This window comes from Accipiter gentilis, chromosome 3 (assembly GCF_929443795.1).
Source record: "Accipiter gentilis chromosome 3, bAccGen1.1, whole genome shotgun sequence".
Taxonomy (NCBI): Eukaryota; Metazoa; Chordata; class Aves; order Accipitriformes; family Accipitridae; genus Astur; species Astur gentilis.
The window spans coordinates 19,810,995-19,829,324 of NC_064882.1; the positions used below are offsets into that span (position 1 = coordinate 19,810,995).

General features: G+C 40.3%; 1 protein-coding gene across 2 annotated transcripts; it reads left to right on the forward strand.

Moving 5' to 3' along the window:
* Positions 1–9,542: 9,542 nt before the first annotated feature.
* Positions 9,543–18,061, forward strand: COMMD8 (COMM domain containing 8). 2 transcript variants are annotated; one of them, XM_049793911.1, is made up of 5 exons: positions 9,543–9,658; positions 10,832–10,987; positions 12,011–12,163; positions 13,869–14,024; positions 15,746–18,061. In XM_049793911.1, exons 1-5 carry the CDS (start codon positions 9,614–9,616, stop codon positions 15,764–15,766), a joined length of 531 nt encoding a protein of 176 aa, XP_049649868.1. In that variant the 5' UTR covers positions 9,543–9,613; the 3' UTR covers positions 15,767–18,061. The 2 variants fall into 2 exon arrangements, with proteins under 2 accessions (XP_049649868.1, XP_049649863.1); XM_049793906.1 differs by lacking the exon at positions 15,746–18,061 and having other exon boundaries at positions 13,869–14,731.
* The last annotated feature ends 269 nt before the right edge of the window (positions 18,062–18,330 follow it).

An 18,330-nucleotide genomic window follows, 5' to 3' on the forward strand; every position in this document is an offset into this window, starting at 1 on the left:
TTGCTAAAGTAAACCAGATAAGAATGAGTTACATCAAACCAAATGAAGGCTAACTAAATTCTGAATAAAAGTGTCCAGCCAAAGGTGCAATGCAGTTTAACAAATCCATTCAGACCTTAGTTAATGTTGGATAAATGGCCATGACATAGCTTGTGTAGACAAGTTTTAAGGGAGTAACTGACTGTAATATTCACTCGTGCAATCCTCATGCTTTGCCTGTGGTTTATACCATTATTTTTAGCCAATTGCAGAATGCCAGGAATCAGGAAGCTTGCATTATATCCCAGTTCTGGAGGGCAGTTATTAACAGGCAGTAGCAATTATTATTATTGACATAGCATTTGCTGATATACCACTCACTGTGCTTTGGCCATCAGGTGCATAAGGAACTTCCATCCTGAAAGTCAGTAAGATGATGGGACTTTTTGTTCTAGGGATTTTCATTCTGTTCCCTGTTCTGCAGAAAGTAACTATCAACTGGAATTTAACAAGGAATCTGAAAGTGTCTTTCACTCTTAAGGGGCTCTGAATTACCAGGACAAGCAGAACATCATCTTAAATGAGATATCATCATCTTACTGCAGCTCCTAATGCAGTAGGAATTTACCTCTTATCTTGGCATTAGTACTTTCTACAATAGGGAAGCTGAATTGGTAATCTATAGTGAGACTCCAGCTTCTAACAACCCAGGTTCACTACCCTGCTGAACTAACACAGGCCCACTGAATAAGACACAAACCTGAAACTCTAAAGAAAAGGAACACCATCTAATGGTGCTACTTCTGGGCTGACAGGAAAGTGTGTATGGTTGGAAGGTAGTACTAGCTAAGTGGAATTTCACACAGACGGCTTTGATGCACTTGGGTAAATTGCTTTATCTCTTTTTCTGTTTACTGTGGTGTGGCAATTTCCCATGGCTAATCTTCAGCCTTATCTTATCTACAGCTGTAAACTTGTTATTAGCTTGTTTACACTGCTACAGTTTTCTTGTGCATCAGAACACTTTTGGTATGCACTTAGGAGATGTGCCTTCCTTTTCATTGTATATATAAACAATTTATTTGACTTGTTGATTTTATCTGGTCCACAAAATAACCTTACATTCTGCCGCTTCTTTTTATCAAACCACTCTATCAGCTAATAAAATGAGCTGAGTCAGTGATACCAAATGAACCATTTAGTAAATTTTTTTTCTCTCTTTCTTTGCTTGTAGAAAGTTCTTGTCTGGGTTACAATTTTTCTCAAGCTTTTTTTTTTTCTATTCACTTTTTAAAAACAGTTTTTCTAACTCATAATTTCTGCTGAACAGATGACTCCAACTATATCCATTTCTTGAACAAACAAAAATGATCCAGCAGATGGATATGAAGATGTCTCTTGGACTTTTGATTCTCTCATGTATTTTCCACAAGGGAAAATCCAAGGCTGTTTTTTCATAAGATGGTTAATCTCATTTTAGGAAACCTAGTATCAGATCAAAAGTGTTCACAAAACACGACACTGATAAATCTCATTTTTATGGTTCACAAGTATTTAAACATTTTTGAAGGTGAAACCTTGTCCCAGCAGACTTTCTATCTGATCATCTCACCTTCTAGAGCGAGTGTAAACCAAGATAAAGCATAGACCAAGACCAAGACAAAGCACAAGTATGGCTTTAGCTAACTTTGAAGAAATGTTACCACATCTGTGTTCCTGATTCACTTGGGTAGCCCAGTACATCACAGATCCAAGATTAATAATGAAAAGCCATGGCCATGGTAAAGACAAGAGAGATTTATACTTTCATAGGTATCTGTACGTCAAGTTCAAACTTGGAAGGAAGCCTAGGGTTTACAACTAGTACCGTATGTGACAATATTAGAACAACTGCTCTTTGCTAGGATTTTATGTCATATAATGCATTATAGTTAACTTATGGAAAAAAAATACCCTGTCTTTAATTGAACAATTTATATTTTCTCCTTATATTCCTCCTATAGGTAGAGGAGCTATTTAAGAAAAACTAGGAAAATTAATATCATTGTAAATTTTCTATTTTAAAGTCACTCAGGATTTCTCCCGAAATATTCTCCAAACTGTGAAAGGAAAATTTCTTGTTACATTCCTTACAGTGGCTTGTGGAAGAATGAGTAGACCATGTCTTCACAGTGCAAATAGAAATTATCTGGAGAGCTCTTCTCCAGAATTTGCTCCAGAGTAACCCTAAATAAAAGCAAAGGTCATCTCAGCTACTTCACTGAAAATTAACAATATCTGTACCGATGCAACATTAAACTATTGCAAATCTGCTGTGAGCAAAATACTAATTAAAGATATTGTCATCTGCATTATGAGATTCATTATTTCACTATAGCAAACCCTATTTATAAACACATGTATTTTCCTACCTTATACAAGTCTTGCACTTGTGCATGAGCCAGAGGGTTTTCAGACTTTTCCAGCTGGCTGGTAATGCTTCTAGGTAAATTAGAACTTTTTTTTTACCTAGAAAGAGAGATTATACACAGGCAAGCTGAGATACAATAGTTTTATTGGCGTGACTCTTACTTGTCAGTGACTAAGCCATGAGAAAATTGTTTGCCATTGTAAAGAAGTATGCAGTATGCCTCTCTTCTTTCTGTACCTTTGTTAATTTGAGACACTCTCACGCTGAAGAAAAAGGGAAATTGCAGTAATATGATTCAAAGCAGAATTTGTCCCAGGAGTCATGGAGCTTATACAACTGCAGCAACAGTGTGACAGTTCGCAAGGTTCAAAAAGGTAGTAACTATAAAGAAGTTGTCCAGGACTCTTACAACTGCTTCCCAAAACCTACTTTTCAAGTTCATACATGAATATTTAGTTAGCTTTGTGAGAAGATGTCACATTCAAATTTTATTTTTTTTTTGGCCACCTCCTCCTCTGCGATGTATTTCTTTGTATTCCTCATGAGCGCTACATTTGCTGTGTTTAGTATCATGTTGCCATGTGTTTCCTAAGAAAAAGAATTTCTAACATTCTGGACACACACCTGGCCTTCTGCCATGGTCATACTTTTCCCAAAATACAGAAGAACTGCTGGTTCTTATCAGATATTAGTTAAAGTTAATAAACATGATGGTGTAAAGTCACAAACTTAATGGATTCCTACACCACCTGTAGGAACAGTCACATATTACTACCTGTGGGGAAACTCAGATGCAAGAAGATGAAGTGGGTAGGAAATAATATAGTGGCAGAGTTGGAATTTTTTCTTTCTACTAGTTCTGTGCTAAGTATGGTAGTCACACAGTCTGTCTCAGAAAACTAAAAATGGGAACAGATGTTAAATACCCTTCAAGGAAAGTTATGTGTATGTGTAGAGTGTACTAACTGACTCCACTTTCCTGAGCTTGGATACAGGCATGGATAGATGGGATTTGTTGTTTAATAGGAGTCTAGGAACGTCTTCAGTGAAGTCTATTCAGTTGTTATTTGCCATGGAAAAGAGAAGGGCAGAAGTAGGAGGTAGATGTGAAAAGCTGCCCCTTATATATTAATTAGACACCCCAAAGAAGTCCAGGCATTTTGGCCAGCATGATGTGCTGCCAAACTGGATACAGACTGACAAGACTGAGAAAGACTTGTAAATCCCAAGGTCATTTGCCTTGGGAGCAAGTTGGCTGGATTTACCCTGGAACGAATTTAATGGTAAAAAAGCACTCTTAACATGGATGTAGCTGTATCAACAAATTGTGCTTTTACTTGGTCTGTTAAACTTACCTTCTCTTTCTATGCCCTTGGTTGAAACAACCTCTGTTAGCAAAAAAGTTTTACCAGTGTAACTATTTGACCAACGGCTGTTTTCATTACCTTAAAATATTATGTGATAAAAATAAAATCTATAGTAGCTATCATAGTAGCTCTCAACTAAGAGTCATATAATAAATACAGTCCATGAATTCCTTGTATGGATGAGGGGAGATGTACCTAGTAGTGTGTTTATTATTTTAGGAATACTTTCTCCCCACTGCTATTATGATGTGTTGGTGCAACTTGCCATGCAGCATATTCCAGTGTCTACTAATTGTTGTTTACTAATAGGGCTAAGAGCCATCATAATCTACCCACATGGCATTTCTTTAATCTTTTGTGATGCCCAAAGAATTTTGGAAAGCACCAACATGCTATTACCATTAATTATTAATATTAAAATCTTAGGGTTAGGCTTAGAGAAGGGGAGGAATATTTGGCTTATAGTTTTACTGCATCTGCCCTAAAAGTGATTATTAATTTTCTGTTGTGGTCTTTTTGCATTCCAGCCATTTGCAAGAGACCAGATGGAGTTAATGCCTCAAGCACCCATCCTGATGGACAGAGACCAGGAGCCTGGCTTTTGCCTTTGAGGGAAGGAACAGAATGTGCTTGCTAGGCACTTCAACAAGGTAAGTTCTGCTTAGCAACACCACCATGTGACACGGGATGCTGGAGGCATGTCAGAGGATGTGCAGTCCCGTGTCCTGCACCTGTGCAGAAAATTGAGAGCTATATAAGTCCTTAGGGGCAGTGTAAAGAAAATGGCGAGGTGATTGATGTGAGAAAAGGCAGGAACTGGGCTATAAAAGATGCAGACACGGGGGGGCGCGGGGGGGGGGGGGGGGGACACGGACCTGCACACACCCATCACTGGAGGATTACCACGACCATCAGGGTCATCCACTGACTGTTAACTTCGTCCTGGGATCCAAGGGTGGTGATCTCTCTCTCCTATTCTTGTTTTCCTCTCTCTTTTCTTCTCTTTCTCCTCCTTACCTTTGTAGATGTTTCAGTAGGAACCACACCGCCTACTATTATGCCTTCCAAGTTTAGGTTGCTTCTGCGATAAGTGAAACATTTAACTGATTGTTTGGTGTCACCTCACCTTAATTAGCCTGAGGGAATTCTGAACTCACCACAACCCCTCCCTTGTCTGTCCAGCATGGGTTGTGACACCATTACAATCATTAGACCTGCACATAGTGAGTAAAATTCCAGTCCTGATGCATACCTGCTATTCAGTTCACCTAGAACTCCTAGGCTCCGAAAGAGGGATGCAGAAGAACAGAAATGGTAATGATAGATTTTTCCTTATAAAATGGTAACAATAAATCAGATTAAAATAAACTCTTTTGCATGTTCCCTGAACACCGGATAAGAAATAATGGTCCTGAATTGCAGAAAAGGAGAGTTAGGAGAATATTCATAGAGCCTCGTGTTGAGTGGGAGATGAAGGCTCCACCCTCTCCTGTCAAAGAAGCTTGTGCAAACAAGCGTGTCTTAGGGACAGGAGAGGAAAGGCAAGAAATCCATGTCCCAGAATCAGTCTGTGGCCAGAAGGTTGTAACCACTGGGATTTGTGAGCATACAGCCCCAGTTACTGACTCCAGTTTGTGTTGAACTGTGAGTTGTTACTTTACTGGGTATATGGCTCAAGCCAGCTACAGGCTCCTTGGCCTATAGAGTAGGTCACTCTTCTGGTCTAAACTGTTCACCTGCCTCTGCCCTACCAAATACTGGGTGTGATACCAGCTCCTGGTCCTTCAACTAGCTCAGGCAGGCAGGTGTTGGGATGTATACAGCACACATGTAGGGTTTAGGGATTAATCCGTGCGGGGCCCGGACGACGGAACACCAATATGATGATTAAAGTTGCCCGTTTATTGAGCTTAGCTAATCATTTTTATACAATTCTCTAAGTTGTTGAGAGACTTTGATTGGCTACTACATGCAAGCACTTGGTGTCCGCACGCACAAGCATAAGCGGTGATTGGTTACATTGGTACTGTCCACGCGCACAAACACAAGACATAATTGGTTGTGTTAATTAAAGCATACAAGACTTGTCGTAGTCCAATTGGTCAAGATAAGCCCCTGAATTGAGGTTGTTTGTGCCAAGTTCCGTTTATCGTGGAATGTGCACCTGTGTTTTCCTAATTGGGATCTTTCTTCTTCTATCTTCTTATTTATTCTGTTCAAGGCCTTCTAAAGGCGCCTGGAACAGTCTTGTGACCATGAGCTATTTTCAGGCCCAATAACTAAGTTCGATATAACTGAACCCTACACACATATATTTAAAAACCCTACAATAGCAACTTGTTTGATTTAGAGTAACATGTACAAGATTTTTCCCATCTGGTACTTCAAAGTATGCTCAGCAAGTTTGGCAACAGCAGTTCCTCTCTGAAAATCTTGAAATGTAGCAGACTGTTTTGAATGATCTCTTTAGTATGTTCTTGTCTGTGAAAGGAAGTACAGAGTTTGGTATATAAATTGTGTGTCTCTGAGGTGATGTTGAACCACGAGAATGTCCCTCACAGGTATTGCTGGATCTTCAGTGCAATATGTTGGAAGGGCAGAACTGCTACAGAAACCAGCAAGAGGATTTGAAATTTCAGAGTGAGAAGTGAAATCAAGAACATTTAAGGAAGTCCCTCCAATTACATCTCTTTACTGGAAAAAGCTAGAGAAGATAGAGACAAGTATAGAGCTATGGGCATAGACTGTATCCACTATGCATGAAGTACTGTATTCTTCATGCCTCACAGACTGAACACACAGGTAGTATATTTACAGAAAGGGGAAGCAGGAGGAAGAGAACTCAAACTTGTCATGTTTTTCTGTGCTTGAATTTTACAAGTAAAATAATTTAAGAAACTGATTTCTTACTCAGGACAAATTATTATTATAGATTATGAAGGCCAAATAGCTGATAAAGAATGTTCTGCACATCAGTTTCATGTTGTTTATCCAGCCTCACTTATTAGGAAGTTCACTGGCTGGTCAGAGTGTGAAAACTAAATAGAGATACATTATTTTCAATGTCCTTCAGCTGTAGCACATCACTATAAGCATGTTTGTATGTAAGTTTCTACAAAAGCTTTCAAAATTTAATACTTAAAGTGGTTCACTGATTGGTATTCTTGTGTCAAGCTGTAGTTTCAATACCGATTTCATCTGATCTAAATGTGGGCTGCAAGAGGAATAGTTTTGCCTTCCCCCTTTGTCCCAATGACAAAGTTCTCTTCTGTCGGAAATGGTGCTCTGTTCCAATGTGGCTGAAATCTATCCCGTGAAAAAAACCCAAATCAGTGCAAAAATAACTATTAGTTTTCAGCCATATCAGTTGCAGTTTCATCCTGCAGCCACAGCCACCCTAATGCTGGCAAAAGGGAGGGGGAAAGGAAGCAGAGCTGAAAACAGGGACTGGGGGACCAGTGGGACCTCCCTTTTCCATGGCAACTGACATTTAGCTCAGCTTAATCTGAACTGCAACCTCATGTTTCCTCTGCATTTAAAAATCCCATTTACTGGCCCCCTGTGTTGGCAAAATGCAGAATTATTTTTTTATTTCTATTGCCATACCAATTTAATAGTTCTTTGTGAGTCAGACTTATACTGGTGCTCAGATGTTCTCCCCAACTGGATATACTCAGAGCAGTGTAAAACACCTTTATGCTACTATAATATTAAGGACCTCTGACCATTCAATTATTTCACAATGTTTTAATTATTGCTATTCCTCCAAACCCAAGAGTGACAAAAGGATTAATTTAAAAATATGTTTAATTACTGCAGTTTAGGTTGTGGGTTATCTGTAAAAGCAAAGAAAACCCTCTATAACTCAGCAGCAATGTGGATAATACAATGTGAAGTTCACTCTGTATTTCTCTCTCATAAAGCTGCTTCTTTTCTTGCTGTCCTGAAGTCTCTTGCCTACCTACTTACTGTTCTACAAGTTTCCCTCTCTGTGTCTGATTTTGTGGTTATTTGGCAGCTGACATTCAGAGTGGTAGGGTGGATTGTTGCTGCTGTGGTACAGAAGCATGAAAATCTGGTCTTTTTAAGGCCTAAGACCTGATGGCAGATCCAAATAATCGAAGTCCAAACAAACACTGAACTACCAAAGGCCAGGTTTGTGTGCCCTACTGCTTTGTAGCTGTGCATGGGCTCAGAAAGATGGATTTAGCTAACCCAGCTCTGGTTTCCGTGGGCAGTCTGACTTTGCACCTCATATGTCACTAGGCTGAATCCAAACATTGTTTTAAACTACACATCCATGAAACGTGAAACTATTCCTCAGACCTGCAAAAATAAGCTACTTTGAAGCATTCACCGAGATTGTGTCAGACAGAATGGTGGTTCCCTATCCTCTTTTATGTGTTCCTGTCTTTCATATGTTACATCTTTTCTTTCTTGCATTTGTCACTTGTTTGATCCCTTTCAAATGAGCGAGGCACTCATTACCTTTCTCCTTATTCCCCCTAGCATTTCTCTCCAAGTTTGGACCTTTCTCTTTTGCTCCTGGGTCTGTTTTTTTTGGAGCAGAGGCTCCCCCTGCTGCTCTGTTTTGTAGAGTGCAACATGGTACAGTCAAAAGAAATTTAATAGGTTTCCATTATGTAGCAAAGAAAATTCTAGGTGGGGTAAAGGAAATTATTATTGAAAATTACATAAAATAATTTTTTAGTTTGCAATTTCAGCTATTCCTGAATTTAACAGCAGCTTCAAGTAATTTCTCCATAATAAAATTGAATACCTTTTCCAGAAGCCTTTGTTAAAAATCTAATCTACTAGCAGTAGCAAACTCTGAGAGAAATTGGGTGGATCTGAAAGTTTACAGTCAGCAAAACACGGTATCAGTTTCTCCCCACCTGTTTCTTCTCCAAAGCTTCCACGCACCACGCTGTTCCTACAAGGCCATATACCTGTCTTTGTAGAAGACGTGCTGCAAACCGACCTAACCAGCCTGGGGTTTTCCACAGACCTTGCATCCACCAGTACAGACTTGTAGTCGCTTTCGTATTCTGATGGCCCAGTGTTATATTTACATAGGCATAATTGTTTGCCTGTGAATTAGCCTAGTGATTTCAGTGAAATAAGGTCTGCCTACAGGTGTATCGATTTCTGTGCATGTCAGCGTTTTCCTGGGACTTGAATTCATACAGGTTTTCTCGTACAAGTGGTCGGGGCATTTTTGCTTCTTCACATTCACATTCAAATCAACTTAAGGCATGGAAAGGTTATTGCTAATGCTCAAGTCTGTCGCGTAAACCTCCTCCACGTCGAGTGGTTAGCGCTCGACTCCCACTTTGGCAAAGGAGAAACAAGGAATCAGCTCTTCATGGTAAACACTGTACCAGCAGCATGGACTCCTGTAGTTAGTATTTCCCCTAACTTCCTCGATTTCACTTAATATCAGAGAAGATGTGAGCCTGTTGTAAGCCTTGAACTCCCCGCCCTGCCACGAGTTGGAATGTTAGCCTGCTAAGAGTGAAAAAGCAAAGCCGCGAAACAGGCGGAATGTAAAAATAACTTAAGCGTTATTGCATACAAAAGCTCGTAAAATTCTGGGGGCTCCGACTTCGTTCGCCGTTTGACTGAAGGCTGCACGGAGCGGCGGTTTGCCCGCCAAACCGGCCGGGCGGTCCCCTGGGCGCCGGGGCTGGGACTCGAACCCGTGAGCTAAGGGGGGGGGGCGGGGGGATGGGGGAAGAGGGCGGGGTCTTTTCCCGTGCGCGTGCGCGCCGCCGGCGGCGGGGCGGGGGAAGCGCGTGCTCGCGAGCCGCCGGGGCCGTCACGTGCCCAGCGAAGGCGGGGCGGGAAGGGCCGGGAAATGCTGCGGCTGCTGGAGAAGCTCCCGCCGGGACGGGCCCTGGAGGTGGGCTCCCCGCGCCCCCGGTGCCTCTGAGGCAGGCGGAGCCGCGGCCGCCGTGCCGGTCAGCAGCCCGCCTGCCTCCCCGCCCCACAGGCCGGCTGCTTTCCGTTAAGTCGGGGCCTCCGGGTCGCTGCCGCCGTGAAGCGAACTTGGGGAGGGTGGGGGCGCGGCGGGAGCAGGCGCGTCCCGGTGCCGGTCCCGCTGCCGCTGCCGCTCGGGCGGTGTCGGGTAACGGCCCCCGGGGCGGGGAAGGGCGGTGTTCGCCGCGGGCAGGCCGAGGTGCCGCTCTCCGGCGCCTGTGAGGCAGGCCGGGCCCGTCGTCCGCCGGCCGCGCGGGGCTGCAGAGCGGTGCCGCTCCCCGCCCCGGGCCTCGGGCGGCTGCGCACCGCACCGCACCGCCCTCCCTCGCCGGCCTCTCTGGAACGGAACCAGAAGTAGGGGCTCGGAACACGCCGGGCGTGCGCCCAGCGGGTCTCTCTGCGCTGGCGTTGCTCTTGAATGGTGGGAAGTGGCCTGGAGCTCTCGCCAGCGCAAGTCTAACGCCGTCTGAGGGCTGAGCGCCGTAAGCTGACGCTGAGGGCGACGGCCTGCGTGCGGGAGCTCCCTCCCGGCTGCTCCCAGAGAGGCCCCGGCGACTTCCAGTCGGTGAAGTAGTGGGCTGGCTGGATTTGCCTCACTGCGGTGCTCAAAGAAGCCAGGGATACGGAAGAGCCTCAGTGCTAGAGGGCAGTGATTTGGTTTGGGAGACTAGAGAGGTCCGCAGGCACAGGCTTGGAGATCAGCACTTTTGAGTTGTGCTTTGCATCCTGACAGTCCCAGTGCAGAGATGCCCGAAGTGCCCTTTGGTGTGGCACTGCTGCCGCTCAGCAGTGCATTGTAGTTATGCACAAAACTGTTAAGCCCAAATATAAGTCAAAGGTGAATCTGAATCACATTTTGTTTTCGGTGGCCAAACCTAGCTGAACTGAATTTGGGGGAGAGGGGAGGACAGTTCATATTTAGGGACTACCTCGTTATGATTTTTTAGAAAGGTGCGTGGGCTGCGCTCCCAGGAAGCATTGAGACAGTACCCAGTGAAGGGAGGGGTGATAACTGAATTGTCTGATCAGTCTCATATCTGGTGTAGGTTGACTGTGATAGAATTACATTCTTAAGTTATGTATCGCATTGTTTCAGTTCCTTCATAAAATAGTAGATGGCATATGTGGCCGTGCGTATCCTCGATACCAGGATTATGGCGGTATTTGGAGCTTGTCAGAGTGGATGGAGATTTTAGAAGCAACAATGGCGTATTTCAAAACTGCAGTTGGCAAAAACATATCTGATGAAGAGGTAAGGGCATAACACTGATGGGGCTTGACGTTGAGAGATCATACTGGACTGATTAGTCTTGTAGTTTATTTCTTCCTGAAGTACTTTTATAATGTAGCATTTGAATAGTAGCAGACTAAGCCTAAATAGTTAGAAGGTCAGCAGCATTTAGAGAACACTGTGAAGACTTCTAAAACAAAAAGTGAAATTGGCATTTATTTTTTTTTTTAATAGCACTGGGCAATACTTGTTAAAATACTGGTTTAGTCACTTAAATTGGTATCTTAAGTACCACCAAATTAAATATGTTTTCCCTAAAATACTGTCATTACTGTTCATTAGCAATAAAACCAGTTCACACTCTTGTTTGGCTTTCTTTGTTCATTAGTACTGCACTGAAGTGTGTTAAAATATTGACTGTATGTAAGTAAAAAAAAAATAAAAAAAATTAGACTGTGAATGGAGGACCATGTGGGACAGAGACATTCAGGGCATTCAGGTTCAGGGCATTCCAATATGTATAAACTTTGCAAAAACTTGTTCCGTTATCAGAAATCTTAGTTCTCATCTTTTGCACATGGCTCATATTTTGACTGCCTGCTAGTAGCTAGGTCAAAGAAAGATACTTGTGTAGCCATAGGAAAGTGCCTACATCAGTATGTCTGTTTCAGCTGATGTGTTTTGTCTCTGCTCTGACGTTCAGAAACTTTCAGAACTAAACCTGAGTTGTTAGTGTCTGTGATTTTTGTCTTGATTTTAGGGTGGCATCTAAGATGGCAAATAAAGTCTCTGTTCTCTGGTCTCTTTTAATTTAAATGACAAGAAAATTATTCTTTTCTTCATACGTTGCTGTGGTAAATACTGACTCTAACTATCAAATGTAGAGAGCTGCCAGTGAGGGCAGTATAAGAAAGGCGAGACTGGAGTCCAGTGTAACAGCTATCTGGGTAGAAGTTTGCATATCTACAGAGCACAGCTATTACAGGTGGTACGTGTTATGTCTGTGGTTCATAGTTTAAGCAATCACATTTTTTATTTTTGTAGGCTGCTCAGCAGATAAATGAGTTAAATTCAAACTATCAAGAAGCAATCACAAAATGTCTAAAAGGCAGAAAGGAAGAAATCAGGAATGCGCTGGTGGAAAGAGTAAATGCAATCTCTTCTGCCCAGCTGCAAGATTTTGACTGGCAGTTAAAGGTGAGAGTGTTGTTTGTTGTTACTGTTGTTTGAAAGAAGTGTTCCACAACACAGAAGTAACTACTGATATAATCCCCCTAGGCCTGCTCATTCTGGAGCATCGTTCAATTTTTATAGGTATCAGAAAAGTGCATTCATGATAAGACTGATCAGACTTGCCAGAAGTTTGTATAAACTGTAAAAGTAAAGTTCTTCTTTTTTTCCTCCTTTTGAAGCTGCAGTACCTAGCTCTTTCCTGAAAGGAGAATGAGCGTTATTCAGGAACACCTAAAAGTTTTGTATGCCATTATGATTTTGGGGGCCTGAATAGATGGTATTTTTACTCAAAGGAAGGAGGAGGATGTGTTTCCTTGGATTTTTAAAAAAAATTTTAAATTCCTGCAGTAGACAGTTAATTAGTTTGAAATCACTTATCTTTAGACTTATTTTGATAATAAGCCAATGTTAACTGTTGCCTCAAGTCAGATGGTGCTTTGGGGTTACAAAGATGGCTGCTTTAAATTAAGCTCCATCAAATGCTTAACAACATTATTTACACTGTTTATATTTTTAGTTAGTCCATGGGGGCTGTTAAACAGATTTGTAGAGCTGTTAAATAGTTTTCCATTTCACCAAGATTGTTAAATACTTTGTGCAGCAGACAGCTTTGGAAATCAAAGAGCAATGCCCACAATAGACAGGATTTTACAAGAGCGAATATGGCATCAGCGTGTGTTTCAGATGAACTGTTACTAGGCGTTGATCTCTTGCTAACTGCATTTGCTGCTGACAAAAATGTAAACTAGAGTTACATGAATTCTTGGGTTTTGTTTGTGGTTTCTTTTAACTTTTTCTTCTGGAGGATTTTTTGAGTTTCTGTTTTGTGATACAAATTTCTGGTATGTGTCTGAACTATTGTGTTCATTTTGCTTTAAACCGCTTCTCCCCCCCCCCCCCCCCCCCCCCCCAGCTGGTTGTGATTTTTTTTCCCACTTACTATAGTTGAAACTTACCAAGGACATTGTCTCTCCTCAGCTGTACCACATATTGCTCTCTAAATAAATAAGATATGTGTGTACAATACTGACCTACAGTATTATAAACTGATCTTTGATTTTAATGTATTTTAAAAGCCTTATTTATACTACAGTGAGTATAATAGCAAACAAAAAAGAAAGCACAGTTGGTGTGTAATCCTCTTCATCAGTTTATCAGATAGGATATCTGACAAACAGTGTTTGATCAGCTGTAGATACAAGTTGAAAACTGCACATAGGTGCCCTCTTTCTCCCAACTGCCCCTTCTATAAGACCATTCTTACTTGTTGATTGTCAGAACTATTTGAATACAGTGACTTCAGAATTCATATACTTCACTTTTAAAGAGCCATGATCAAATGTATCCTTTCTTTTCACCTAGAATACAAAAATGTAGTAGCCCAGTAATTTTAACAAATTGATTAAACAAATGTTTTGCTATGAAGAGGCGTGTGTGTTAGTATTTCAGTATATTGTTGGTATTAACAAACAAGCAAAAATCCCAACAACAGGAAAAAAAAAAAGCAACCCCCAAAACTGCTGAGATGACTTGCGAGAAGTTAATTTTGTCATGTTGATGTTTTTCCTGGTAGTACATATTTAATATAAAGCGCAGATGTGATGCTATGAAGACTAAAAACTTAGTGGCTCCACCTTACACTTTGTTGTTGTTTTATCAATCTGCATAGCTTGCTCTCTCCAGTGATAAGATCTCCATGCTGCAAATGCCACTTGTCAATCTTGATTTGGATGTGAGAGAAAATGGTGAAATTAAACCGATTTCTATAGAGATGAATAAGGAAGAGTTGCAGAACCTGTTAAATGCACTGGAAGCTGCTAATAAGGTAGATTTTACTGATACCATCCTTTGTTCCTGACTTTTCATGTACTGAGTTTATTTTAACTGAAATTCTTTGTTCTGGATATTTTGCTGAAAACCCAAAGTAAATCATTCATTGGCAAAATGAATATAGAGTTACAGAAAGCCTTACATAAGGCAGGCTATCTTGGATAGACTTTAGGGTTTTTTTAGCACAGTTTTAGTCAAGAATTTTTAAAAAATGTAATTGGAATCCTGATAAGCTTAATAGCCTGTTCAGGCCACCGTTAAAAAGTCTTGTGAGAATAGGTGGAGAAGCAAATGAAATGACAGCATCAGATGAGAGTTGATTTTGAAAGATGGGAGAGAACTCCAGTGTTCTTCCAGCTTCACAAAATGTCAGTGGCTGGGAATGCATATGGGAGAGTTGTTTGGTTCAAATTGATTGCTTTAATTTCCATGGTATAGTATATCAGGAAGAAAGTTACAAAGATTCTAATATAGTAACCCAAGGAGAAAATTTCCAGTGAAGCTTTATTTGGAGTGTCCCAGATTTCTTAATAGAAAATACTAGAGGAAGTGAGGATTTGCAGAAAAATTGTTAGGGGAAGAAGTGTCATCTGACTTGCACCCAGGTGATAACTGCAAACCCTGAAGTCCCTCCTTATTCAGTTACTTTTTAGGATTACTTCTGGCTCTGTTATAAAGGAAAGTGGGATTTTTGATGTGGGTTTTTTTGTTTGGTTTTGGGGTTTTTTGTGGTTTTTTTTTTTTTTAAATCTGAAAATGTCTTCAAATATTTATTAAGTCTGTTATCTGGGAGATGCGGTTCTCTGACATCTTGCAGGATGGATGTGAAAGAGTTGTATCAACAATGTTTTGAAAGTTATGAAGCAACTAGAAGCTGCTAACATTTAGCGAGTAAGGCGTTTCTGTACATGTTTTATGTAATGTTATGATGCTATAGCTGGAATCTGTAGACCAACATTTAGAAAACATCTTCATCAATATGTAACAGTTGAAAATAATGGATTTATAGCTCATAGAGTTAAATACTGTTGTAACAGTGCTGTTAGTATTTTGAATTTAAAAAGACACTAAGTTTATGTCTACCAGTTGCTTTAATGAGGCAGCGAGACCTCTGAGTAACTATGCAGTTCCCAGTGAGAAAAATGCATTAGTCCAGATACGAGTGATGTTCTCATGAAATGAGAGTCCTTAACAGCTTGCTTTCCCCTGTTTTTTTCCCTTCAAAACTAAATATAAAAATAGTAGCTTGTGATTAACTCTACACTATGCAAACAAGGATTCTTCCAGGACAGACTCCAGCAGTCTTCACAATCCTTTTGTTCTGCTTCAAGATCTGTATGGAAGCTGTGGGATGCTGTCATCTCCTTACTTAGTTTTATGTGTGTACAAGGAGGAATTCACTCCAGAAGTGGTCCCTCGGTTCCACTTTGTGTGGAAGTAATCTCACTGGACCTGGAAATTACCATTCTACTTTTTGATTACAGGGAGCTGAGGAATGGTTTGTGTGCAGTAAGTGCTAACGAACATTATTGGAAGTGATAGTCATGTGAGGTTGTAAAAGAGAACTGAAGGAGATATGGTGTATTTTCCAGAGGAAAGACATGTTTATATGCTTGCATATTATACTGTAACAGAAAGCAAAAAGCTGTATTTCCTAGACTGTATAAGTTTTGGTCTTATCCAACTTTAATGTCATTCCTTTTCTCCTTTATGAAGGTTGTCTTGCAACTGAAATGATGGAATTCAGATCATCGACAGTATCTGCTGGCAACAGCTCCCCAATTGACTTGTGGGGACAGGGGGAGAAATGTTCTCTGCAAAGCCAAAAGTTGTTGATGCTGTAAAATACTGAAGTGAGGAGGCCGTTAACAACTTGTGACCAAATAAACTACTAATCCTTTGATGAAAATAATAAAATCTTGTATCTGACCAGAAATATGAAAATCCAATGTACAGTTGCTTTTACTACTAAAAATTTATAGAACTGTGGAAAAGTATCTCTTACGTGTGCCATGTTTGTTTTGATTAACCTTTGGCAGTGACTGCACAGGTGCCTGCTAAAACTAAGGTGTCTTACTTGCATAATATGTTATCCTTATCTAAGGTGCCATGATAATGAAGAACATGACAGAGTACTTGTAGCATTAATGTATTTATATTTGTAAATAGTAAATAAACACTTGACTTTGTGGGTGAATAATTGCAGTAAGTTGTTTCTTGATTTATTAATCAGTAAACTCAATCTTTTTAGATGTTGGGAAAAATCAGCTTTACAGGCAAAAGCAGTATAGAATCACAAAATGTTTGAGGTTGGAAGGGGCTGCTGGAGGTCACGTTGTCCAACCCCCCTGCTCGAGGAGGGCCATCTAGAGCAGGCTGCACAGGACTCTGTCGAGATGGGTTTTGAGTGTCTCCCAAGGATGTTGGCAACCTGTTCCAGTACTCGAAAGTTGAGGAAGAGGCACTGGGGCTATGCTCAGAGTAAAGTTTGGGGTTTTAGCTTGGGTTTTGTATCTTAGTTGATGGCTTTTTACTTAAATATATCAATGTTTTCAAAAGGAGGTGCAGTGCTGGAGAGGAGCTGGCCTATGTAGACTGTGAAAAGGCTATTCCCAGCCCACATAATGGAGCACAGAACTGGCGAAATGTAGTCTAAATCTTTCTGAAAGCAGACTGGGTTTTGATCATAGTATGTAACAAGTTAGAAGCTGTAACACTAGACAAGCACACACCAGGAATCTTTATGGTTTTTACTATTTGTTAAACCATTTTTCCATACGTAAAGAACAAATTGTCTGTAATGCTTCTCTAAATACTAATGTGTACTCCTCTGTGTGTGTATATGCAAGTTTTGTATATATAAAAACATATAAAAAAGGCAAAGTGTTGATGACTTACCATCTTCATAGTTTCAAAATCAGGGATCTTGGGTTTCTTCTGCTATATTTTGTTGTGCCATAGGTTTTCATATAACCAAAGTGTAAAAATAATACATCTGTACAAAAAATTGGACTTCAGAGGACTGGTCAGGAAGAGGAGGAGGATAAGAAGCTCTCTTGTAGAAAGGCCTCTATGAAAAGGATTTTAGTAGGCTTCATGAAGAGTAACCTAAATACATGTTTCAAATACTAAAACTAGCATAGAAGTCTTGTGGGTCAGAAAACATATATAAAAAAAGTATGTGTGTCTATAAAATGTAGTCTGTTGCCCTTTTATTTGGTACTGGTCCATTTAGATGTGCATGTAGTTCATTGTCAGCAATTCAAGAAAGAGAAAAAATGGAGGAGGGGGTTAAGAGTTGTAAGAATGAAAGACTGGAAAATATATCTTACAATGAAAGGACTGCAATCTTTAACAGATGTGGCTTGATCATAGTCTTGAATATTTATAAGCAACAGAAATGTGATAATGGATCAGATAACAGATAAAGACCTTGCATCAGTGGTACCAAATTCAAGCTAAAAAAATTCAGGCTGGAATTGAAACTTGTTTAGCTTTATAAAAAAATCTGGAAAGAGTAACTGCAGTTTGTCCGGTAGTCTGTTCAGGAGAATGCTATTTTTTAACTGAGTTTAATGAATAAATTGGTCAGGCCTATTCATAGGTATATTTGTCTTGACTCCACTTTTCCCTTTTCTTCTAGAACTAGTTGCTTTATAGAAGAATGAATACACTGCTTTGATATGGCCCTGTGTGCTTAAATGGTTTATGGATTGTATGATGCATACCGAAGGTGTAATTCTGCTTTAGCTTTCATTATACGGTGATAGCGTATGTTGCTAAAAGGCTTTTGTAGAGAAAAGAGGCTTAATTTTTAGTGACTGATTTTTAACTGATTTTTATTGTTGGCACACTGTTTTTATCCTGACAAGTATTCCTATTTACAGTAGCAGAAATAATAAACAGCTAGTCTTAAATTTCATATGAGTGTATGCTATCACTGTTGAGTTTGGGATGTCATTTGAATAGAAGATACTTGTGTGATGGTCCATTTTTACGATTTATAGATGTACTGTAAACACATGTAAGAAAGCAGATACCTAGAAGGTCTGTACTTCAAAGAACATGAAAGTGGATATTTTAAACTTATTTAGCAGTATGTTGCTGAAGAGACTTTTTATGTTGCTACCTCTTAGGTTTCAAAGATCAGTTGTTCAAAAACACAGTGCATTCTTCAAAATAAAGCTGTTTTCTCAACAATAAAAGGCCACAGATGATAACTTTGGTTTTTACATTCAAACTATGAAACTCCTGTTGGAAAATCTGCCATATATCTAGCTGACAAAGCAATTTTTTTAAAA